The following is a 24993-nucleotide window of genomic DNA, read 5'->3' as shown; positions in this document are numbered from 1 at the left end:
GTTAGCAATTTGACTTCTTCCCTGAAGGTGAAAAACCAGTTTTGTCTCCATTTGCAATTCATTTCAACATTCCTGGGCTCCAAATAAATTTGAGCCCTTTTAACTTTTCCTTTGAAATGGCTAAAACATTTTGCCTGATTCTCTCATTCCCCATGAGTGAAATGAATTCTTTTAACATGTGTTCATTTTTATATAAAAGCCATGCTTTTATCTTTTCCTGAAAATTACCTTTAATAAATGACCTTTTAGCAAACCCAAATTGGAGGGCAGTCTACAAAATGGCTGACCTCCGTTCTTAAAACACGCCCAGGTCGTAAGCGAGAAAAGAAAGAAGTTCCAGACTGGAGGAGATTAGGAAGGAACAGTACAACTGAATGTAAAGTGCTACCTTCAGTTAGATCTCTGTATTGATATTAAAGAACACAAGTGGGAAAACTGGTGAAACTTGACCTTGTGACTTTTCCATTCAGTGTGTGAATGTTAAATTAATTAAACCAGGAGGTCAGTGGACGGAGACAGTGCTATTGCCTTGGTGGCCTATGAAAGCCAACCCAAAATCTAAGCCAGTCACTGCCTCGAGGTTTCAACCAACCACAGCCAACTAGGCTTCAACTGTAGCCAATCAAATAATTTCCTTGTTTTACTCCACCTCTTCTCTATAATAGCCTTTCCCCTGGTGCAGGGGCATCCAATCTGTGGCCTCCAGTGTGAAAGTGGACCAACACAAAATTGTAAATTTACTTAAAATATTAGGATTTTTTAGTGTGTGTGATTACATGTCACAATGTACTTAATGTATGGCCCAAAACAACTCTTTTTCCAGTGTGGCCCAGAGACAGCAAAAGTTTGGACACCCCCGCCCTGGAGTATCTGCTGGGGCAGAGTCCCTAACCACCTCCAGTTTGGTGTGATGGATTCGAGCTGATTTTTGCTCAAATAAATTCTTAGAATTTTATTATTCCTCAGTTTATCTTTGAATGGAAACAGTTCAGAATATATAAAGCGTGTGTGTGTTTGTGTGTGTGTGTAAGTAATACATAATGCAGTCCCTGAAATTTTTCAAAACAGCCTTCCAGCCCGGGAGCCTGAGCTCCCCGGGGTTTCTGTGTGTGTCCCACCTTCCTGGGATGCCCCTGGCCTCGGCAAGTTGCCCGGACCAGAGAGCAGAGATACATTCAGTGCCTCGTCACAAGTCACAGTGTTCTCCTTCTCAACTTCCTCCCGTTAGCTTCAGGTGAAGCAAAAGCAGAAGAGGAGTTATTTTGTGGTGATGTCTGTTTTCCTAACTGAGGTTCTTTCTCTGTGTGTCTCACAATGCCCCTTTCTACAGAAACGTGACAAGGAGAGCAAATGCTTCTGGAAAGGCTGATGTTTCAGAGTGGCCCCACGCCTCTCCTTTCAGCCCAAGAGATGGTATTCTTTTATAGCAGAAGACAATCTCTCTGATCAGGCTCGGGGAGCCCTTCTCCTTTCCATCACAGGAGAGAGGCACAAAGACACACAGACAAAGCAAACAGTGGTGGGGTGGAGGGAGATCAAGTTTAGGGAAGTTTCTGCCTCAGGGCCCCTGACAAAGCCCTGGAAGGTTGGCCCCTTTGGCATTTGTGATGCAAATACGAGTGGGGTCCCAGCAGGGCAGCTCCCCTGGAACTCGGGGGCCCTGCCAGGTGCACATGCCAGGACCGCAGGCAGGGGGCGCTGCACACCTATAGCTGTGTAGCTGCTGGGCCCACAAGTCACCAGCAGCAGCTTCTGTTAGGCAGGGTCCCAGGAGCTGTTTGCTCTTCCAAGGTGAAGTGCAGGCCGTGCACCTGTGACCTGCACTGGGCCTTGCAGAACAGTCCTGCTTTGTAAACCACACCAAATTCTCAGAAGCAAGAGCATGAGTTACAACTGGGAATCTGCGTCTGTAGAGACGAACAAAGTGACTTTCAAAAAGGAAATTCATCTTCTGTGTGAGGACAAAATTTCAAAGAAGGTCACACCCAGTCTGCAACTGTCAGCCGCCACTCTGTATTCCGCCCCCACCCCATGTGCCTAACCCAGTGTCAGGAGTATTCAGCCCTCACATAACGCCCACTGTGCTAAAGGAATAAAACCTACAAATCCATTCTGAAATGTGAGTGCTGGGCAACATCAAAGCCAAGGCATCATTCGGGAAGCTCAACGCCAGTCGTACCTTAGAAACGGCTTCCAGCAAGGAGAAAAAGGATCGAATAATGAAAGTTTAACACAAACCTGTTCATGTGTTAATGAACAATGCCCACAATTTTTATCAACACAAACACATATAACTAGACACGCACACAGGAGGACGGTCTCTTCTGGGTCACGGGCATGACGGGATGGGGCGGGAACTAATAACGGATACAATTAATGCTGTTTGTTTTTCCGACCATCACTTGGGGGGCTTTCCCTGTGTCTAAAATAACCGTGGGACCCTTTCCACTGTTCCAACCAAACTTGGGAGCAAATATAAAGTACTTGTAAATTCCCCAGAGTAGGGGGAACCCACACCCCTCACTGCTATTCTTCTTAGAAAAGCTAGAATCCCTAAGGGAACATCAGCTCCCTATGGACCAGAGTGTTAGAAATGGACACTCTCATGCCCCCAGTGGTCAAGTATAAGTTAGGACATTTCAGCAAGCTATGGGGACGTTCTTATTTTAAAACAGCTTTAAAACTGGGCAGTCTCTGAATCAGGAACTTTACTCCAACAAACTAATTTAGATTTTCACATTGACTTTGCTAAATGAAACGCTGATTGCAAAATGCTCACAATCATGGGGAAGACACTGAAAACAACGTAAATGGTCAACAACAGGGAAACAGGTAACTATACTGAACCCAACCTTCACATCTGGTTAGACTGTGTATCAACTGAGCCCTAACAAAGCTCTAAAAATGAAATGATGTGCAGACCACAAATAGGATGAGGGGCCTGACATGTGGTCACATGAAAATACCGTCAGATACAGAAGGCAGGCTGCCAAGAGCGCGGCTGTTATCATTCCACTTTTGTGAAGCCCGCACACGTGTACATGAATGTAAAAGAACAGATGACAAGCATGTGCACCACCACGTGACAAATGTCTGCCCAGGGAAAGGTGGGTTGGACGTGATTCTTATTTTCCTGCTTCTGCTAACTTACGTTTATTTTTTAAAGATTTTATTTATTTATTTTTAGAGAGAGGGCAAGGGAGGGAGAAAGAGAGGGACAGAAACGTCCATGTGTGGTTGCCTCTCATGTGGCCCCCATTGGGGATCTGGCCCACAACCCAGGCAGACTTTTCACTCCAGACTTTTCTGCTCCGGGTGGTGCTAATCGCTTACTCTGGTACCAGTGGCAGAATTTTCCCATCACGTGGCCAAGCTGGGGGGAAACTCTCAGGTGCTGCCCTTTCATGCTGGGAAATGCCCCCCACCCCGGCCCCGCTCTCTGTTCACCAGAGAAGGACGCAGGGTGAGCTGCCAGCCGACTCTGCGCAGAGGCCCACACCAAAAACAAGGGGTTCAGGAAAACCTGAAGAAAAGCAGTGCTATTCACCGCACGGAATTGAGAATTGCAGGCGCAAATTTTTCTCCTTTCAAATCAAATAAGATACATTGTTTCTGGGAAATTTCTCTGTGCCCATTTTCTAAAAACTCTGTCCATTCCAGAGTGTTCCCTGCCACTTCCTTACTCGGGTTGGGGCACCATGTTCCCCGACAACTTCAATGGCTTCGACACGTACTTCCATTTCAAGCTGAAACTAGGAACGGAATTTCCAAATTCCACCAGGGTGGGAAAATTAAATTCAGGTTTTAAATGCGATACTCTGGCAAAGTGACACTTCCCCATTGTTCCTTTGTGGCTAATTCTGCCTCGTGGCCCCTCCTGGTACCAGCTGGAGAGAGACCTTTAAAAGCTCAGCCTTGGGTAATGACATGCAGGTGGGTAATCTCTGCATCTCATTACAGCTCAAAGTCAGGAGATAAATTCCAGCCACATTTCTTCAGTGTTCCCTAACATTTCCACAGGTCCTGCTTGGAAACCTCTGCCTTCCCCAGCTGGAAGTCTGCCCAGGGTGCCGACTAAATGCCTTCCAAATTGCAGGATCGATTTAATTTGTGTGGTTTCCATTCCAAAGGTTTCCTGTTAATTAATTAAAGTCTTGGGCAACGTTTAATTGAGAAGCCAGGTTTCCTTATAGGAAAAAAATGCCTTTCTCTTTTTCATTTGAGCAAAAGATCTGTGGGGAAAAAATAGCTGAGGATCAAATGAGCAGCTTCTCAGGAAGAGTGGCAGAACCCTGCAGAAGGAGGGCAGGAGGCTGTACATGACTTTGAACTTATGTAAAGTGGTGAGCAGGGCGGGAAAGGGGACCCAGAGAGACACCAGGCCTTCCGAGTAACACAGTGCGCTGGGAAGATGCATGCCAAACAGAACTCAGCTGAGATCTGGCCTTCAGTTCCGTCTACCTGTCTAAAACCTGGCTGTACGTAACAAAGCGGGATGGCTTCTGAATTATAAACAGTTAAATGTTCCGTTGAGTATAATGTGCTTTTCCACAAAAGGAATTCAATTACTGTGGCTCACTTAGAGTTGTTCAGTACTGGTGTTCTCTCACGTAGTCCCCAGTCCTTCGTCTGAGGGATGTGACTCTGTGGGCCCCCCTAGAGACCGAGGTAAGTCATACAGCGAGGCGGTGGCACAGATAAAAAGTAATGATGTCGAAAGACAAGTACATCGCATCTTTCTTTTTAAGCAAAACAGATGCTGTCCCTTCGATGACCGTTCTGGGCTCAATTATGCACCCCTCAAAATACATATGATGAGTCCTTGACCCCCAGTATTTCAGGATGGGACAGTATTTGGCAAGAGACCCTCCAAAGAGGTGATGAGGTTAAAATATGCCATAAGGGTGTGTCCCAATCCAACGCGACCTGATAAGGAGAGGACACGCAGAGACATGAAGTTTCTGTGCGCATAGGGGAGAGCTGGGGTGAGGACACAGGAGGGAGGCGGCAGCCTGCAAACCCAGGAGAGGGCTGCGGAGGAAAGCAACCCTGCTGACACCTCCCGACGGTGAGAAAGTAAATGGCCATTGTGGAAGCCACCCAGTCTGCAGCATTTTGTGCCACCAGCCATAGCAAACTAATACGGTAGAAAATGTCAAAACGTGTAACAGCCAGCCTTGGAAGGTCCCGGGGCTCTGCCCGGCCCTTTATTTGGGGTGCATTTCCCAGGGACTTCAGCCTTCCATGTGTTTACCATTGTAACTGGAATCACCACTCCAATTCCAGTAAATTCACATCCACGGTCACAACATTATTCTGAATGCTGGAAGGCTTAATTAAGCTCTCGGGCACCTCGGTGTTTGTGACCTCGGTGTTTGTGGTAGCCACCTCACGTAAGCAGGCTGCTTGACAACTGGGTCCGGGACATTGCGTTTGATGTTGTATATCCACGGTGGGGACTTTGATAAATCCATGAATATGGGAACATTTTGACCTTTGGAGTAAACACGCTGTAACGTGTAATGAGGCGGAACCCCACAGAGCTCCACATCTGGCCAGGAGCAGCAGTGGGCACAGAGCAGGGCCCGCTGCATGTGGCCATCCCATGAAGTCGTCCGCAGTTCCCAGCAAAGGTGTTTGTCACACCAGCAGCAAGGAAGGAGGGCTCTGATCCGTGCCACCTGGGGTCTCAGCCTGGAGCTCCCAACACAGACACAAAGTCCCTGTCTTCTTTTCCTTTGTCGGGCCACTTGGGTCCCTCAGCCTTTTCAGTTTCCCTCCAGCTGTTTCAAGCTCCAGCTCCAGTTTATAGGAACCCTTCAGGTTCTGGTAACACCCAGGATTCAAGTTTCCATGCCCACTCCAAGCTGATGTTTGCCAAAAATGTTATGAGCCGTATTTTAGTCTTCGTTCAAAAAATAAATGATACCTGCCCACAGCTGACCCCTCGCATATGCCCACGCCTACTTGCCAGTCCCCTTAGATTTGTTAATTGTCCCCAATCACTCTGAAATATTGTCTCTACTTGTCTATGAGGTAGGACCCTCCCCACCAAACTCTACAGAACATTCTTATGTGGGAGATATTCCTGTTGCTATCAAACATCCTCTCTTTCCATGAGGAAAAAAAAAGAATCTTTCACTGGTGCCAAGTGCAGAGGCTAAATAATACCCAGTGTAGGAGGAGGCAGGAAGGAAGAGAGGACGGAAGGGAGGGAGGGGCTGAGGAGGCTCCAACATGCAGTCATCATCTGTTCTCCGAGTCGCCAGGTACTGAAGAGAGATTTAAGGGACCCAGGTTTAAACCCCAACCTTCAAGGATTCTCTCTCTGAACAAATGTCTACCCAACTCTGCCCATCATTAAGTTAGCATATGAATGTGCAATGAACTGAGTCAGCATTGTCACCTGCTCGAACCCACGTGCTCTAACAGCCTGTGCTGGTGGCACTGACCCCGTGGGAATGAGCCATGTCCTGTGGCCCCACCTGGCAGCCAGCGGTCCAGGGAGTTTTCTGTCCACACTTGTAGGAGCTACACCCAACTGGCCCCAGACAGTCCCCGATCCGCCCGAGAATCAAAGCCTTTCCTGGGAGGGTGAGCCCCCCAGTCGAAATGCCCATCCCTTTCTTGCTCATGCTGGGACCAAACTCCTTCAAGGCCCACTGACTGACACCCCGTCTGTAGGGCTCCGGGAAGTAGCCGGTCCGACCTCGAGACCCAGAGCCCCCAGAAGGAATTCTACCTGCGCTGACGCCGGCCTCCCTGCATTTTTGGACGGCAAGTCTCGCACCTTTTTAAATATTCCCAACTTTGACTCTTTTGCACAGTGGGCATTAGATAAATGTTTACTGCATTTAGTTTTAGATAATTAAGGTCATGTATTTCATCATTCAAATATTGATTTTTAAAAACTGACTTCAGGGATGCCATTTTTGACCTGGTTTAAGATGTTGAGACTGTAAGAAGGTATTCTCAGTTTTTTAAACTGAGTCAGGGAGAAGAAATTTGTCTTGTGGATAGATGAGGGGTGAAAGAGATTTCTATTTTGTAGGATTATTGTTCTAGTGTTGGAAAGGCCCTGGGAGATAATGACCTAGTCTCTTTTCTCATAAATCTGAAATGTCAGGTTATCTTATGGAATTCTACCTTGTCTCAGATTCTGGCCCATCGGTGGGCAGACAATATAGTGATATTTAAATGGCAAACCCGCTCCCTAGACACGACTGGAAAACCCTTTCTTTATTTTTCCTGAGTCTAGCCGATTTCTGGTCTTTAACACTAGGAACTGCAATGCGAGGAGAGGGAGGAATGCCCAGCATGCTGGGAAGGACAGCACAGGCCGGCGGTCCGGACAGAAGGTGCTTACTCAGTGCCGCTTTCCACCATCTGCGTGAGGAGGAAGATGCCATCCAGGTTGATAAACTCCTGGGCAAAGGTGACATCCCGGGACAGGCTGGCCAAGTCCTTCAGGGCTTCCAGCTTGGAGTCCATACTGGAAGACTGGATGCGTTCGTGGAGCTGCTGGGCGTTCTGGGCCTGCCCGAGGCAAAAACACAGGGAACCACATAGGGAAAGTCAACGTCTCATCCACCCAGAAGCAAAAACACAGAGGCGCAAGGCACAAGACGACCTGTACACAACACCACGGCAGGTCTCCAGCCACAGCCACTCCACCCTCAGGCACACCTGGTCATTCCGCCGTGGGAATGAACCAGCTGCCTTCTTTTGCTGGGCCCAGATTCCCATCTGGTGGAAAAGAGCTTTCCCCAGGAACAGAACAGGTGTGGCAGTGAGGAGGGGGAGACGGGCAACGTGTTTACATTTCAAGTCCAATTTTTACCTATACACAGCAGAAAGCTTTTTGCTTAGTTAAGCAATTACACAAATTTGTACAGCGCGTTCACCACTTCCGTCAATACGCTGAGTGATAACTGCCTAAGGGCAGCGCTCAAAAGCACCCTTAGACACCCCGAAACCTTTCTGGGTCGCTGACAATCTTCCAGCACCTCACAACGACGCTTCGAAATCTCACTTTCCGACAACATGTGTTTCCCATACATTTGCTACTTACTGAACGAATTTATAACAAAATAATTAGGGAACCAAATCAGTAGCTTCGCCTGGAACTAGGTTTCTTTTCAAGGCATTGGCAATCAGCTCGTGCAGGCAGGGCAGGTGGGGATGGAAATATGCTGGACAAGCTGAACTTCTGGATAAAAACTTGTCATCTCTTTCTTTCACTTGGGAAAGGTTTTCTCTTTCAGTCAGGGCAAGCAGCAAGAAAAAGAATTATTCAGTGTGCCTGCTTGTTTTTTTTTTGCTTAATAGAAGTAAGTCCACATCTGTTGTTGTTATTCTTTAACTCAATGGCCAAAGCACTCTGCCGTCCCCATATTCCCCCTCTCAAGTACTTGCTCTCTCCTTTGAAATGACACTGTACTTCAGAGACAGTGGAAGATGTGTGTTTGAGCCCAACAATGAGGTTCTTCTCCAGAACAGAAATGGAGTAGAAATATCTGAGGGGCCCTGTGTGAACTGCGACAGAGTGAAGGTTGCTCAGTGGAGAGAGGGAGTCTCCACGGGTCCTGGGAGCAAAGGGGTTCCACCTGGACAGGCTCCGCAGCCACAGCCCGTCCCTGCACGCCCAGGTCCCCCTTCGCCATCCCCTGGAGGTGGCCCTGAGGATAGGACGGGATTCAACAGGAAAACCAAGGCCATGCTTTAGGGACCAAGACAAGCAAACCGCATGCCCCTGTCACTTGGTCACAGATAGACTGTGGTCTGCCATGTATTATAACCAAAAACTGACACTTTGCATCAGAAATCAGAAAAGGAGGAGGAGAAGAAAGTAGAAGGAAGAGAACCCTCCCTACTCATTCATTCCCCGATCCTCAGTTACCTGACAAATGACTGAGACCCTAAATCCTGTACTTTAAAAAGGCATAAAAGAGAGCTGAGCAAGAATCACTTTACCTTTTTAAATTGTTCAAGGATATCCTATTCTCTAAAACTATCACTTGGATGTACAGCATTAGCATTAACATATAATATTTAGCCCCAGTGAATCACTTGAAATTCCTAGAAAACCACATTTTTCTTCAAGCAGGAAACCACACTGCTTGAGTCATTGTGACAACAATCCATTCCCAAAGCAGCTCACTGTCGTCATCAGTGCTACTACCATGGTTCGGTGCTAATATCGATGCTAGAAACGGCGCCCGGTCCCCAGCGCTCTCTGCGAGCCACGGCTGGAAAGATCTTCATGGAGGAATTCACGTAACCCGCACCACAGCCCTAGCAGGTGGGTGCCTTCATTGTCATTTCACAAAGGCCACTGAAGTTCAGAGGAGACAAGTCACTTGCCCAGGGTCACACAGCTTGCCGCTCTGGAGCTAAGATAGAACCTGGGCAGCTAGACTCTGGACAGCAGGCTGGAAAGCAGTGGGTCTCACATTGCTGCGTGGTCACAGCCACTTGGTGGGCTTCTCAAAACACAGAGTCCTGGGCGTTACCTAGAGCCTTGGGTTCTGTGGGCCTCGGGTGGGGTCCCCAAAGTCGTCTGTGTAGCGAGCTCCCGGGTGCGGCTGCTGGTCCGGAATCACATGCAGGGAACCACTATTCTAAACCACTAAGCCCCGCCCCCCCATCTCCTGGTCACATGGGGACGTACAGCCCAGCCACAGTGGGCACGGGGCTCTGATTCTGTCTCCTAATTATCACGTGTCCCCAGCAGTGGCACAACTGCCCCTCCTGGCTAACTGCACCAAAAAGGCGATCTGCTTGCCCTTCTAGAAAGTGCCTAGGTCTCACGAGAGACATTTGCTAAGAAAATCAGAAGAGTAAGTCACTAAGGTGGGGTCTAGGGAGATGAGATTTGTTATAGCATTCTTTCCACTTCTGTGTGTTGAAACATTACCTACTTAAACATTCAGAATTTGCTCATCTAAAGTCAGAGGCGTGCCCAGAGACAACAACAGAAACCTGAAGAGGACAAGTGTCGCAAGTAGAGGAACGAAGGCGGAAATCCCAAACTGCAGGACCACTAACAGGCTGCCGCTCTGGAACTCAGGAACATTCCACCAAGACAGCCTGACACCACAGCAACAGCCCAACGACCGCCGGGGTCTCAGCCAGGGAGTCACACCCCACAACGGTAAAAGGGTCCTCCACATTGTGTCCCTCTGCTGCGGTCAGTTCCCAGGTGCCAGGGCGGAGAAGCCCCTGGGGAGCCATCACCCTCTCCTGCACTCAGCCCCTGCCTGGGAACCACCTGCCCTGTTTGCACCGTGGTGTCCTTCTTGAAATTTTTTTAAATTTATTTTTTATTTACAGTTGACACACAATATTATACTAGTGTCAGGTGTACATGGCAACTAGACATTCACATATGTTACAAAGTGAGCCCAGCAATTCCACTTCTGGATATCTCTCTGAAGGAATCCAAACACTAACTCAAATGGACATGCACCCCTGTGCTCACCACAGCGGTATTTACAGTATTTACAATCGCCAGGATGCGCAAGCTGCCCAAGTGCCCATCAGTAGATGAGCGATGAAGACAATGTGGTCCAGACACACAATGGACTGTGACTCAGACACATAAAAGAATGAAAGCTTGCCCTTTGCGACAACATGGATGGACCCATGGGTGCCATGCTAGGTGAGATACCTTGTGGTGTTCTCCTGCAAGGCAGGTGTTACCCCTTTCCCTGGGTGCCGTAAACTAAGGAGCAAGCTCTTCATAGAAATGTAGAGTTCCCGCAGTGTTTGCTGTCGGGTAAATTTTCCTCTTGCTTTTGAGACACAAGTAAACCTAGAGGGGATGCATCATTCACAAGGTGGGAGGATTGTGGGAGCTGGTGGGCGGTGGTGAGTAACTCCCTGACTGTGGAGCAAGAACCGGGGCTCTGACCAGCTCTGCTAATGATTAGCATGGGTGCCTCACTGAACTCCTCCTCACCTCTCCTGGCCTCATTTTCCCCATTGGCCCATGGAGGAACGGTGATGAGGTCATGTCTGAGGTGCCCTCCAACCCCCAGAGTCACAGATTGTTTCTCAGGTGGCCAGGAAGACTCATCACAGGGTCTCCAGGAACAGGTGCCAAATCGTAGTCGGACCCCTGACACGAGCCCCAATCAAAACATTACCTCCAGCTTCTGGGACATTTTTAAGACAATTATTTCTGTAGTTGGAACCAGAAATGTTTTCTTTTTACCTTCTCTCATTTTTAAATAATCTGGATATGAAACTCTTATTATAAAAATTAACATGGGGAGGAAAGTTTTATTATTAAAATATCAGGTGTTGGTAAGGAAAATGTACTTTTTCGGCATCAGGTATGGCCGAAAATTAGGCTGCAGAGAATTTTACGTGGGCTCTGTTCAGACAAGCCCTGCGGTTATCCATTTCCAAGCTGCGCCCCTACAGAACCAAAGACAGAACCCTCACTCCTGAGGGAAGAACTTTTCTGGAAAGCGTACCCTGCGTGAGGCGCTATTCTGCACGTGTGGGACAGAGCCACGGACACAGCAGCTCAGTGCCCGCCGTCCTGGGGCTTACACCCTACAGGTGCGGGGTGAGCAATCAAACAAGGTAACAATAAGAACGTAAACACTGAGGAGATCTATAGCAAAACCTGAAATTGGGAATGTGACAGAGAGGGGCTGGTGGCTTTTTAAGACGGCAGTTTTCCGGGACGAGCAGCCTGAGGAAGTGACATTCAGCACGGAGCTGCTCAGTAAGAAGCCAACCACACTGAGGAGGAGGAAGCTGGATTTCATTTTTTTTTAGTGGCAGGATTTATGTTTTATTATACGTTCACCAGCATATGTATTTAGTTTTCAGTTACAGTGGACATTCAATGTTATTTTGTATTCAGTTCAGGTATATAGTATAGTAGTTAGACATGCATATAACTTACAAAGTGATTCCCCCCAGTAAGTCTAGCACCCACCTGGCACCACACACAGTTACATAAATATCACTGACTCTATTCCCTGTGCTGTACATGCCATCCCCGTGACTATTTTGTGGCTACCAATCTGTACTTCTTAATCCCTCCACCTTTCTCACCCAGCCCCCAAGCCCCCTTCCCACCTGCAACCAGCATTCTGTTCTGTGTCTTTGACTCTGTTTCAATTTTGTTTTGTGCTTGGGATTCCACAGGAAGTGAACAGATTTCTGGGCAGTGGGAAGGGTCAGCACAAAGGAATAACAGGAGGAGCAAGTCTGGCATGTTCAGGGGGACCAAAGAGGACCAGTGGGTCTGTGGTTGGGGGGCACAGGGGGAAGGGGCAGCAGGGGAGACTGGAGAGGCAGCCTAAGGCTTCCTGAGCAGCAGCACCCAGGAGGAGCCCCAGTGGGTGATGCACTCCCGTGACCGAAAGGCTGCATTTGACTACCTGACAGATGTGAGCCCCCTTTGGGCACTTAAAATAGCATCTGGATTCAAGCACTAGAAGCAACCACCGTGTTCGCCAGTAGGACAAGGGTTAAATAACTCGTATGTGTCACAGATGAAACACTCCATGGAATTAAAAAGGAAACTCGGAGAGTGTAAAACAGCACTGGGCTCATCTCCGTGATGCAAACAGATTTTACTGTTTATGGGCAGGGGTGTGTGTGGACAGAAGAAGGAATTTGTCGGACTTGCTCCCCACTTTACTCCCAGCCCCTAGAACACTGCCTGGCATTTACCAGGAGTTCCAAAAAAAAATTCCACTAAATGAATGAATAAATACATAAATACATATGCACATATATACACATATATTTGCACAAAATGACCAAAAGAAACAAATCAAGATAGGACTGGTGGTTATTTATGAATTCTAATAGTCTGCATAATTTTCTCTGCGGCAAGCTTCACTTTTCAAGTTCTCCACGATGCTGCCATATTGTTGCATTGGGGGAGGGATCAACATTGTTAAAAAAATAAAACAGCCTTAGTTCTGATTTTTCAAGTAGTCAGCACAAACGAAGAGACTCTAGTAGTTGTGTGTGATAATGTCAGAATGTAAGTTATTTTCTGGTGTTGTTTTCAGAATACAAAACATGTTTCATTCAGAGCCATTCAAAGGGCTGCTCAGAAATCCACCTTCCTCTTGCCCAGTGTTCTTGCAGGTCCTGGTTAAAATTGTCCCCAAGGAGTTCGCGGTGCGGTCCAGGCACATGATTCCTAGTAAGAAGTCATCTAAAAGGTCCTCAGTGCCCAAGTTCCACAGATATTTCCAAATGCACAATCGACATTGCCCAGCCACCCAACTTCACTCGCCTGGGCTGCTGCAGTGTCCCTGCACACGACTCCTCCACACCTCTTCTTCTCTCCTGAAACTCCCCTACCCCACCCCTGCATCCCCCACACCGGGATCTTGCCTCACATTTTATGGAGGAAGTCTAAGCAATCAGCCAGGAGGTTCCTTCATTATCCCACTGCCAAGAGTACCCCACCCGACACCTCTCTGCCTCTTCCTGGTACTAACACCTGGTTCCCCGCTTCCTACAGAGGTCAGCCCTTCCTGCGGCTCTCTATCCCTGCCCCTCTCACCTTCTCAAGTACCCTCCTTCTAAAGTCTCCCCCTTCTTTCTGTACCACTGGGTTCTCCCTCGGCAGCAGGTCATTTCCAGCTGCAGAAATCTCCAATAGTTCCTGTTGCGAAAAATCAAACAGAACTGTCCAAACATCGGTTGACCCAATTCCCCTCCAGCCCCGCCCTGACTGCACTGCTCCTATGCTCAGCAAAAGCTCTGGAGTGAAGAGTGGGTCCAGCTGTCCTCTCTCCCCCACCCCAATGATGTGTCCATCCTCACCCGTACACTGGGGGATGGGGGGTCTCCAGGATGTTATCAGTATCTCCAGGTGGCAGGTCCAGGGGTCACTTCCCTCATCTAACCTCCCCCACCCTCTCAGCAGCCTTCAACACACCTCCCATCTCCTTCCCCTTTGAAAGAAATACTTTCTACCCTGGGCTTCTTGGTCGGCTCCTCCTCTAAACCCCGGAGGGTGCCCAGGGCTCCACCTTCCTCACGTGACCTCATCCAGCCAGTTACGCACCTGGTGGGGGCTGTCCAGCAGACACACCTGACTGCCTGGTTGACATGTCCTCCTGGACACATAACAGCATCTCAAACCCTTCACTTTCCCCTCCCCTAACCTCTTACCCAGTCAGCAGCACCACCGTTCACCTCGCCCAAATAGCAGGGACATCCGCACCACATCCATCCACAGGAAGTCCCGGGGGCTCTCCCCCACACCCTCCTTCAGCCCTCCCTGCACCGCTGCAGCCCACGCTCTCCACCTCCTGCCTGCACTGCTGTAATGAGCCCCTAACCTGTCCCCTGGCCACCCCGATCTGCTCTCAGAAAAGCAGCCAGGAGAGGTGTGTAGGCAGCAGAGGGACAAGATCCCTTGGGCTGCTGCTCACACACCTCTCCTGGCTGCTTTTCTCTAACTGGGGCTCATAGAACAATGGCCAGAAACAGACCTTCAGACACTTACAACCCTTGTATAGTTTCTCAACTCAGTAAAGAAAAATCAGTTTAAAAACTGTTAATGGTCTTTTTGTTATGAACCCCTAGTAATCTGAAACCACAGAGTGACTGAGATAACACCATTTTGCTTTCTGCCAGAGTAACTCTTCCCTAAAACCAGTGCAACAGGCCCTCTGGCTGGGGTGCTTCTAATACTGGTTCCCAAACAAGACAGAGCAGAAAGGGAGGATTATGCTCGGAGATGACGAAGCAATAGTAAGTATTTGATGGGCAGTTGTATTTACAATGTCCACATGGCCAAAATGATGGGCAAGAAGAATTCAGGTCGTGCAAAAAGGGCTCTTAAAATTGAACAGTTTGGAATACTAAAATGTTTTTAGCACAGAACATTATGATTCACCTCCTATGTACTGTAGTGACTTTATGATATTTGTGTCTATTTAATTAAAAATAATACCAGCACATGGTATAAAAATATGTAAGTACTACCAGAAGTTATAAAATAAAAAAAGTAAGCCCAGTGTTCACCATTGTGCAGTTATCCCTTGAGAATGAATTTGTCCTGTACGCACCATTTCATGCACCTCCTTTCCAAGTACCTAAACGGCGTTGCTCTGTACAGAAGGGTCTGCAACCTGCCTTTGCACTTGATACTGTAACTCGGTGATGTCTGAAGGCAGCACATGCCACATTGTTGCTACCACTACGCACTGTTCTGTCACATGGATATGACCTAATGCACTTAACGTGTCCCGACCGACAGTTATCAGGATTCCAGTTTTTGATTGCTACCAACAATGGTGCACGCAGCCCTGTGTGGATGGGCTCTGCGTGTCCTGAGGAGTCTGTCTATTGGGTAATTCCCAGCAGTACAACTGTCAGGACAAAGACACATGTATGTTAAACTTGGGTGGGCACAGCTACATTGCCCCTCCAAGAGGATGTTCCAGTTCATACTCTCAACACTGTAGCATCTTGCCTCACCCCCTGATTACTGAGGAGTGTAGATTTTCATCTTTTAAGGGAGAGATTGAGTTTCTTCTTTCATGTATATGTAATAGCTATAGATCTATCTATCTATCTATATATATATATATATGTGTGCATGTGTGTGTGCACACACACCCTATTATCTATAGATATAATGTATGTACACACTTATTATCTGTAGCTATAGATCTATATATGTATAGACATATACATCACCAGAGATAGAGAGACTGATATAGAGAAACATACAGATCATGTTTGCTTCTCCATTTTCACCATGCATTTTGGGTTAAGTTTGCTTATTTATTTATAATCCCTGCAAGCTGAGGAATTAGCCCTCTATTTCTCATGCATAATGCCAATTGATTTTTGCTCTTTTTGCCAACAGTTTGCTGGCTTTGACTTTGCTTCTGGAATTCTTTCCAAATATAAAACTTTATCAACCCTTTTGTCCTTGCGAGTCTTGTGCTGTATGCACAGGCTTCTCACTGCAAGAGGACAAACAGATTTATTGTGAGGGCTTTTTACAACAAAATTTCAGGGAAGTGAACCCAACGGTCTGGCAACCCCACGCTTCTTCGCATAGCACAGTAGCCAAAATTTATTTAAACTCAGCTCCAGGCAGCCTGTGACCTCCGGGGCCATTTGCACAGCTGTTACTGCCATAGTAGGTAGAAGAAGACACCGCTTAGCTGCAGCATCGGAAACTCCCCAAACCCTGACTGCACGTGCACACACACACACACACACACACTCACACACATTCCTGGGCACGCCCATGGCTGTATGTCCATGCTACGGGACACGGGTAGAGACATGACGCCCGAACAGCACGTGTGTGCACATGGCCACTCCAGTTGCTGACTGAGCTGTGCGGCGCAGAGGAGGACTGTCAGCCGACTGGAAGGGCTTTCATAAGAATAACAACGCCAGTCTTTTTTTAGGTTTTTTCTTATCAATCCCCCATTTTGCTAGAAACAATCCAGAAAGGGTTGTTCTGTGACAGAGGAAGACAGAAAACAAATTCATCGACAAAAATCAACAGAAACACCACCTTTGAGAGAGTAGACATGAACTCAGCACAGCTGCATATGATCTGAAACAAGAGCGTGTGTGTGCAGTGTGTGGGGGTGTGTACATGCATGTGGGGTGTGCACACACGGGGGTGCGTGTGCATTCTCGCCTGGCCACAGAGAGAGTCCCGCTGCGGTAGCTGAGGGGCCGTAAAAGCCCGTGTAACACCAGTGCTGGCTTCTTTGTGGCTCTCTAACACTTCCTAGCAAATCTGATGGAGACAGTTTTCTTAAACATATTTTTAGTGTACATGGGAAAAGTGAAAGAGTTAGCATATGCTGAACCATATTTTTCAGTTAAACATGAAATAATAAGAAATATAATCTACCAGAAACAAGTGAAGTTTGCAAATCCAAAATATCCGGCTTACACAGCAATTCCCAAATCCAGACACGCGGCTACAGCCAACCATGAAGCGCTTCCTTCAGACACGGGGCCCTGAACTCCATTCCCAGACATCATAGTGAGCTTCTCATGAAATGCCCAGACACCTGCATCCTGAAGCTCCTCTGAGGGTCCCAGTGTGGGGTCCACTGCTCTTTAGAATATGGGAGCCAGGCTTTTGCAGGTGGACTTCATCTTATAATAATACCTCCTCGAGCACGAGCTATCACATCTGTCCCTGTGCGTGCTGGGACTGTGAGGTCACTGCCTGAACAGGACGAACCCCGCTGTGCTGGACAGAGCCAGGCCACGCCGTGGCGTCAGTGTGTGTGTGCCTCCCCGACACCCAGTGATTTCCCTCTGCCAGACACCCAGCCTTCTCTCACGGAGCGGCTTAGTGCTGTGGAAATTTGGGTCGTGAACACGTGGCCATAAAAAAAGAGAGAGAGAGAGAGAGAGAGAGAACTGACTTCTTGGGCTTAAAGAAGGCCTAGATTTAAAAAATAAAAACTAAAAACGCAGCCTAATTCTACAACGAAACAAAATGCGAGATGTGCTCTTTCTGACCAGCAAGGAAATGAGGAGTTTTAGCAGGATAAACAGGAACTATACAAACCCAGAGAAACCATGGTCTCTCAAGGTCAAATTAATTCTTGCTGACTCAAGCGCGAAGATCAGTGCTAAGTCAGACAAAAATGTCTCAGCTCATCATGTAGCCACTGGAAAGTGAGTATGAATTACGCTTACCCTGAAGTGGAAAAGAAGGCATCGGCACCCAGGCCCGCCAGGTCCAGCTCTGCGTCCTGTTGAGCTCATCACTGTGTTTAGGTTCAAAATGTTACTGGGTAGAACGTTTCGGTGCTTTTAAGCCTCTCTAATATAATTTTCAGCAAGAAGAATTTGTGGTAGTTACAGTACCCACAATTTAATTTTAGCCAGATGCTTTACCCAATTTTTAAATTTATTTTTAGCCCACCACATGGCTTCAGTAGAAGCTGAAAATGAGAGCGAGACACAGTTTTCATCACATATGCAGAGTGAAAATAGTAACACTTGGTGTATTTCATGCAGGTTATTTTTTAGGAAAGCAAGAAAATGCACCGTGAAATAATATAGTTTAAACAGGGGGAACGGCACTACCTAAAGCATCTACAAGCCGGCAAGAAGCACGGAGACAGGCCATGTTGACAGCAGTCTGAGTACTCCAGCCTTCGGCGTGGCGGCTTTTATTTGGAAGATCTTTAAAACGTTTCATCCCGAATCAGCCGTCAGTGCGACAGCGTAAGCGCCAGTATTTCTTGAACTACATTTGTATGAACTGTCACAATAACTGAGCAGACTGGAAACATGCTGAAACCCTCTCTGACACACGTGCACACTTACACACACACACACACACACCCTGACTTTACGGGGAAGTAACAGGCTGTCTCTGGTTTTGTTTGTTTGCTGTGTGAGTTCGCTCTCACGGCAGGAGGTGGGTGGGAGGGCAGGTGGATAAGAACCCATCCGTGGAGCTGAGCTATCCCGGCTGTAAGGTGAGAGGTGTGAGGAGGACCACTTAACTGGCCCTTACAGCAGTTACTTGCAACTTCACCTGGAACCAAGGCCCCTCGTCTGCGATGGGAAGTACAGGAAGGGGCTTTCCTGATTACCTAGAAGCTGCACCTGAGGACATTCCAGAAACAACCTGTTTTGCACTGAAGTCATCTGCAAATGTTAATATCCATAATCACGTAAAGGGGAACAGGAGAGCAAAGCGTTCACCGGGAAGCTATACACGAAGGTCAACTTACCGGAGATGTAGTTAATCGAAGGATAGTGCCATTTTTTATTTCATTGCGATTCTGGAAAAGAAAAAAAAAAGTCTTTGTAAACCTTCCCACTGAAGCTTGGTACAGAAGAGAGCAAGGCGAGTATGATCTAGTGGAGACTATAATAAGCATTCTTATGTCTGTTTATCCTCATTTGAATCATTTTTAGTTATTTCTACAAAGAACGTTAAACTGGGTACCAGATGTGCTAACTTTATATCAAGTCACAGACAGCACTCAGCACAGAGGAAGTGAACATATATCCAAAGAATGGGAATACGGGGCCCAAAATAGCAAAGCAAAAAAGCCATCTTAAAGGCTTTTAAAGGGCTATGACCTCGTAATTCTACTAATATATACCCAAGGCAATTGAGAACCCACGTCCACACAACAATGGTACCTGAATGTTACTATTACAGAGACATTACTCACAACAGCCAAGAAGGGGAAACCACCTGCTGCGCGGCCTGTGTATGACCGGAAGGGCGGACGAACACAGTGGGGCATACCCACGCAATGGAATGTCGTTCGGCCTTAAAAGGAAATGAAGTAGCGATGTACACCACAATGCGAGGAGCGCTGACCAAGTGTACTGGGAGACGGCCTCCAGGCGCAAAGTCTGCTCGCTGTGTGGTTCTGCAGGTGAACTGTCCAACACAGAGATGTGCACAGAGACGGGCGGCAGGGTAGGGGACTCCACAGGCGGGGCAATGGAGGGAATGGAGACCGATGCTAACGCACACAGAGTTCCTCTCCTGAGTGATGAAAAAACACTCCACAGCGGTCTGTGGCGATGGTTTCACAAACCTGTGAGTGTACTAACCACCACCGAGTTGCACACTTTAGACAGGTCAGTGTGTGGGAGGGTGGATTATATGTCAACAAAGCTATTATTTTTTTTAAAGGTTATTAAGGAGCCTGATGTCTTATCATTTGTTAGTCCCCACTGGCTGTTGCCTTAAAGGTAAGCACAAAGAGCAGACAGGAGCAGATCCCTGGTCGGCCCGTCCATCTCCACTGGGCAAGCACATGGAGGTGAGGGTTCCGGAGCTCTCAGGTAGCATCGCTGGCACTGAAAACAGAATTTTGTAGCCAGTTTTATTTTCTGCCCCCAGAGTACGCACCACACTCAGCTTTCAGGAGGTGACCTCATGGGAGCTGCACCTCTGCAGGGCCCACCTGGGAGCACCTAGTTGAGGACATGTCCTGAGGCTCATTCTCTGGCCTCGTTTAAGACAAGGCACGAGCTAGGATTTGGTGAGGAGGCGGCAAGTGCACCGTGGAGGTGGGGGATTTCTCAGGATAAGATGCCAGAAACATGGAGAATGCTTGCTCTCCCCCCCGCCAGGCTTCAGGCCAGTACTGTCTCCCAAAGAAAACCCAACCTGAACATTGTATACGGAGCCCGTGCAGGCCCGAGAGCCAAACAGGGCAGAACCAAACCCTCCGTGGGTGATGCCAGCCCAAGCCAGAGCACCCCCAGCCAGACACCTTGGGCCGCCCCTCGAGGAAGCCACCGTGGTCATTATCTGTCATCAGAAGTGTGTGGGGAAGGGCTGAATGGCCACCTGCGGGCAGGCTCCGAGATGACATGGTGAAATGAATTTCAGTCATTTAAAAAAAGTTTACTTTCAACTCTAAATGTCTGACTCTGAGAACCGGAGAGGAAGACAGCAAATATTAACTGTGGAATATTAAAGAAGCCAGAATCTCAGCATACCTCTCTCTTGCTCCGTTTCTAAATGAATTGAGTAATAGAGTCACTAGATGAAAAAAGACAGAACCCCATTTATTAGCAATTATGAGGAACGAGGCTCAGGGCAAGAACCAGCAGACGGCTAGCTAGCTGAGCCATCAGATGAGTTGTTGCCTGTTGAGGTAAGAGCTAAGGCAGGTTCCTTCCCAAGAGGAAAAAGGGGGCTCAGCCTATTCTCCCCGAACAATCAGTCAAGTAGGGAATAGACCCTGGGGGGATGAGGAGAGGCCAGGAGGGTTTAGCAAGTCTCTCCTCATGCAAATGTGGAGTGGGGATGGAGCATTTCTTACAATAGCAATAAGTAACATTTGTTGAAAAGCATTGGGCTGAGGGGTTTTGTAATGCTGATTTAACCATCATAATAACTCTTTTCCCATTTTAAAGGTCAAAACCCAAAGTTGTGGAGAGGGTATGTTACTTGTACAAACAACATCACTGAGGGGGTGGGGAGGACCTGGGTACCACCCCTCCCCACCCCCAGGCTGCACTCCACTTCCCTGCAAAAGGGACAAAGACCTAGACCTTGTGTTCATCCTTACAGGGGGGAGTTCATCTATTGGTCCAGGAGAGTACAGATGGAAGAGTGACTTTAGCAAATGCTCTGCAGGTTCCCAGGGGTCCCTGTGAGGCCCTCAGGGTGGGTGATGCTGGGTGGGAGTCTGACAGAGATGTAATGAAGCCGCTGGCCCCCAGGCCCCCATGGAGTCTCCTGCAATGCAGGCTCCCAGCTTCCTGAGACCCAAGGGCCTTGAGGATTCTTTGTGCAAAACCACTGCAGCGTTCAAACCGCCCACAGGCAGAGCTGGCTGGGTTCAAATACCTGCTGTGCGTACTCAGCACGAGCTACTTTATCACTCTGATCCAAGTTTTCTCCTCCCAGGGCCCGGAGAATGCAGTAAGAACTAGGCCTGGCAGAGGCTCTGTGCCCATGTGGAAGCAGCTGCTGCTCAGAAAGCAGTCCCATCCCTGCCGCCTGAGCCTTCCCCAGCTACGGTTCATCAGCCTTCTCTCTCTTCCTTTCCCCTGAAACAGTGTCTTTTAATCAGTGTTTTGTATGTTGGAATAAAAATATAAGTAAAAGAACTATTAGCCCTGGCTGGTGTGGCTCAGTGGATTGAGCACCAACCTACAAACCATAGGGTCACCAGTTTGATTCCCAGTCAAAGCACATGCCTGGATTGCAGTCTGGGTCCCCAGTAGGGGGCACTGGAGAGGCAACCACACATTGATGTTTCTGTCCCTTCCTTCTCCTCTGTCTAACAATAAATAAATAAACTCTTTTAAAAAAAGAACTATTAATGTATGTGTTAACAACTTTAAGGTCCTAACAGAAAGGTAGACCAGAATCAAAGAGGGAAGCCACGGTGACCCATTGGGAAGGTCAATGGGATCTATGACCAGGGCTGATGGCAGCTTCTGTCACTAAGAAATGGCTGACTTGGAGCAGAGACTCAGTTAATGCAGGAAAAGCCTTGCGCTCGCTTCGATCTCACCAACTCCACGCAGGCCGAGCAGAGCATCACTTAAGAGCAGGGTCTCCAGTTAGCGAGGGCAGGCTGGGGTTGACCTATTCTCACCTGGGGAGTCTGGGACCAGTGGCATCGCTGTGTGCCTGCTTCTTCCTATACCAAATGGCGAGAGTGCCCGTCTCCTAAGGGTGTTCCGAGGACTGAATGACATAATCCATTTAAAGTGCTTGGAACAGGGTCTGGCACATTGCAAATGCTCCGAAAAATTAAAAATAAGAAAGTCAGCTGTTCATTATTCAGCACAAAAATAACATCCAAAATGTACATTGCTGTGTACTCTTGTTTTTACTTAGCCTCTATGTGTAATCTGATCAATAAAAAGTAACAGCGTGATCTACGTTATCCTAAGTATAAGCCTAACGTCAGTGGCTCGTACCCAGAATGGAACATTAGCAAACATGTGCCTCTTCTCTCGGCGGACTGACGGGGCCAAGGAGGAGTTCTGGCAACCTGGCACCCGCTCCTGGCTCACACTCAGGCCCCCGTGCCTGTGATGTTACTTATCTTGTTCCCTGGCGGTCTCCCTCTGCCCTCAGAACGTCACCTCCACAAAAAGAGACAGTTTATCGTGACTATACTGCTCCTTTCTACAACAGTGAGTATCTCTGCCCTGGCACATGGTGGGTACTGAATAAACAGGTGTTGAACCAATGGCTAGCCCGACTGTATGCCTGGCCATAGATGAGACACTGGGATACCAAGTTAAATAAGTCGTAACTCCTGTCTTCTGGGAATTCACTCACGTGAGAGAGACTGGCATATAATAATTACACCTGTCCCACGGAAGAGTCATGGGCAGCCCGCACAGTGCAGGACTGGCATTGCGTAAGCACGTGCGAGTGACAGGACGGATGGGGGAGGCTACTAGAAGGGGTGACGCTGGAGAAGGCCCTCTCTCTGAGCGAGGGTTTCTCAGGAGGGAGGAGGAAACAGCACATCTGGACTAAACGTCCTCAGGGAACAGAGCGAAGTCCTGAGTGATCCTACAGCCTGGGACACACAGAGAAAGGACTGACGTGGCACAAAAAGGTAGACGGACCAACCTTTACCATTTAAAGAGGGAGGAGCAGGGGTATGCAGGGTGAGCCTCCAGCTCAGATTTGCTGTTAGTAATGTGTCCTCTCGTGGAAGGGACCCGCTCGGCAGGATGGCAGCCATATCTGTGCTTGGTGCTTCCGATCCGTAAGTACTCAAGAGAATTGCAGTTCTCATGGTTTGGGAACAAGACTTGTGTGTCTTTCTTGCTTAGAAAGGAGTGCCACGCATCTGAGCTGAGAAGAAACTATCTACTCTTCCCCCCCAGCAGTCAGCAGACGCCAAGAACCCTAGCCTTACTGTCCGTAGTCACGGGACCTCGAGCATCTCTTCACCCTCTTCTTCTGCATCCCCTTACCCTCCCTACACGGGATACTCCCAGGGTCTCCCGTGTAGGCAAATGGCATGGCTGTCCCTCACAGAAACTCCCTGAAAGACTCATCCACTCTCCAATCCAAAGCATCAACCGCTTTCCCCCGGAGATTCTTTGAATCCCTTGATTTGAAATTCTCTGCTGCTCACACCAACCCCTGACGGTTGCAGCAGGCCCACTTGTGCTGTGAAAGCCCAGCCTAAACCCAACTTCCAGTTCTCAGCAAATCCCCATCTGACCCCCGTGATGCTCTTTCGATGGGTCAGCCAGACGAGGCTGCTGTCCATACTACTCAATCAAACACAGATTCCGGCGGTCCTGGAAAGGTATTTTGCAGATGTGATTTAAGTCCAGAATCAGTTAACTTCATGTAGAAGAGATTCTCTTAGATGACCTGGGTGGCCTGATTCCACACATGGAAAGCACTTAAAAGCAGAGCTGAGGGTTCCTGGAGCAGGAAGAAGCACTAGGGGTGGGGGGCAGACCCAGCTCTCAGCCCCGAGCCCCAGCCTGCTCTTCCTCATGGCCCGCCCTGTGGGTGTGGGATTTGCCTCGCCAGTCCCACAATCGCGTAAGCCAATTCCTTGCAGTAAGTCTCTCTGCCGTGTCTCCGACTGGTTCCGCGTGTCTAGTTGACCTGTGGAGATGTGGCTACAGCTATGCACCACGCATATGCCCCTCACCACCACGAGCTACACACTGGCCAGCTCCACCCTGTCAACCCACCTTGTTGGTGACGGCTGGGGAATAGCTTTGTACAGGGCCCATCCAGCAGTGGTGACCTCAGCCAGGGTCACCTTTCTCTGGCTAGCAAGGAACACCACTAAGTGACAGAGAAAAGCATGTGGGGAAGGAACGGAACAAATGAGAGCGCCCCCCCAAATGGAGACAGGAATTCTACAAAAATGAAGAAGGTATCTGTCAACTCACAGCCCCAAGAAACCACCCCGCACTCTTCTCTGGGAATCTGTCTGTGACCGTCCGTTCGTCATGTGATCTTCATCTTATTTTCAGAATTGCCACACTGTGTATCGAAATGTCGATGTCAAGGGCTCACCTCCAGAGCCACTGACTCAGGGGACTGGGAAGCTGCATTTTCACTATGAGTCCAATAAGGTTTCAACCACCCCAGCCTAATTCATGAGATTGCCCAGCCCTGTGAGAGGAAGGGCCCCGAACTTCCACATCATGAAGACTGAGGCAAACGAGACAAAGACTGCAGTGAGCCATCACCTCGCACCTTGGAATGATTATCATCAATAAATGAACAAGCAGCAAATGCTGGTGAGGATGTGGGAGAAGGGAGCCCTTGTGCACTGTTGGTGGGAGGGCAGACTGCTGCAGCCACTGTGGAAAGCAGCATGGAGATACCTCAGAAAATTAAAAATGGATCTGCCTTATAACCCAGTGATTCTGCTTTTGGGAAAACATCCCAAGGAACCCAGAACACCCATTTGAAGGTCTGTAAGCACCCCTGTGTTCATTGCAATGCTATTGTAAACAGCCAAGGTTTGGACGCAGCCCACGTGTCCACCAGTAGATGAGTGG

At 48.4% G+C, this 24993-nt stretch overlaps 1 protein-coding gene across 4 annotated transcripts in view; it reads right to left on the bottom strand.

The window, feature by feature from the left end:
* The window catches only part of ELMO1 (engulfment and cell motility 1), a 468564-nt gene that overhangs the window by 301371 nt on the left and 142200 nt on the right, over positions 1-24993 (bottom strand). For all 4 annotated transcript variants that reach the window (XM_053925918.2, XM_053925919.2, XM_053925917.2 and 1 more), the window contains 2 exons: positions 18735-18785; positions 7367-7536 (listed from right to left, as the gene is read on the bottom strand). In XM_053925918.2, coding sequence (XP_053781893.1) covers positions 7367-7536; positions 18735-18785 — 221 coding nt within the window. The remainder of the gene's footprint in view (positions 1-7366; positions 7537-18734; positions 18786-24993) is intronic.

Source organism: Desmodus rotundus, chromosome 6, assembly GCF_022682495.2.
Source record: "Desmodus rotundus isolate HL8 chromosome 6, HLdesRot8A.1, whole genome shotgun sequence".
Classification (NCBI taxonomy): domain Eukaryota; kingdom Metazoa; phylum Chordata; class Mammalia; order Chiroptera; family Phyllostomidae; genus Desmodus; species Desmodus rotundus.
Note: the sequence above shows the minus strand (reverse complement) of the source record. Positions and strands in the feature narration are given on the sequence as shown.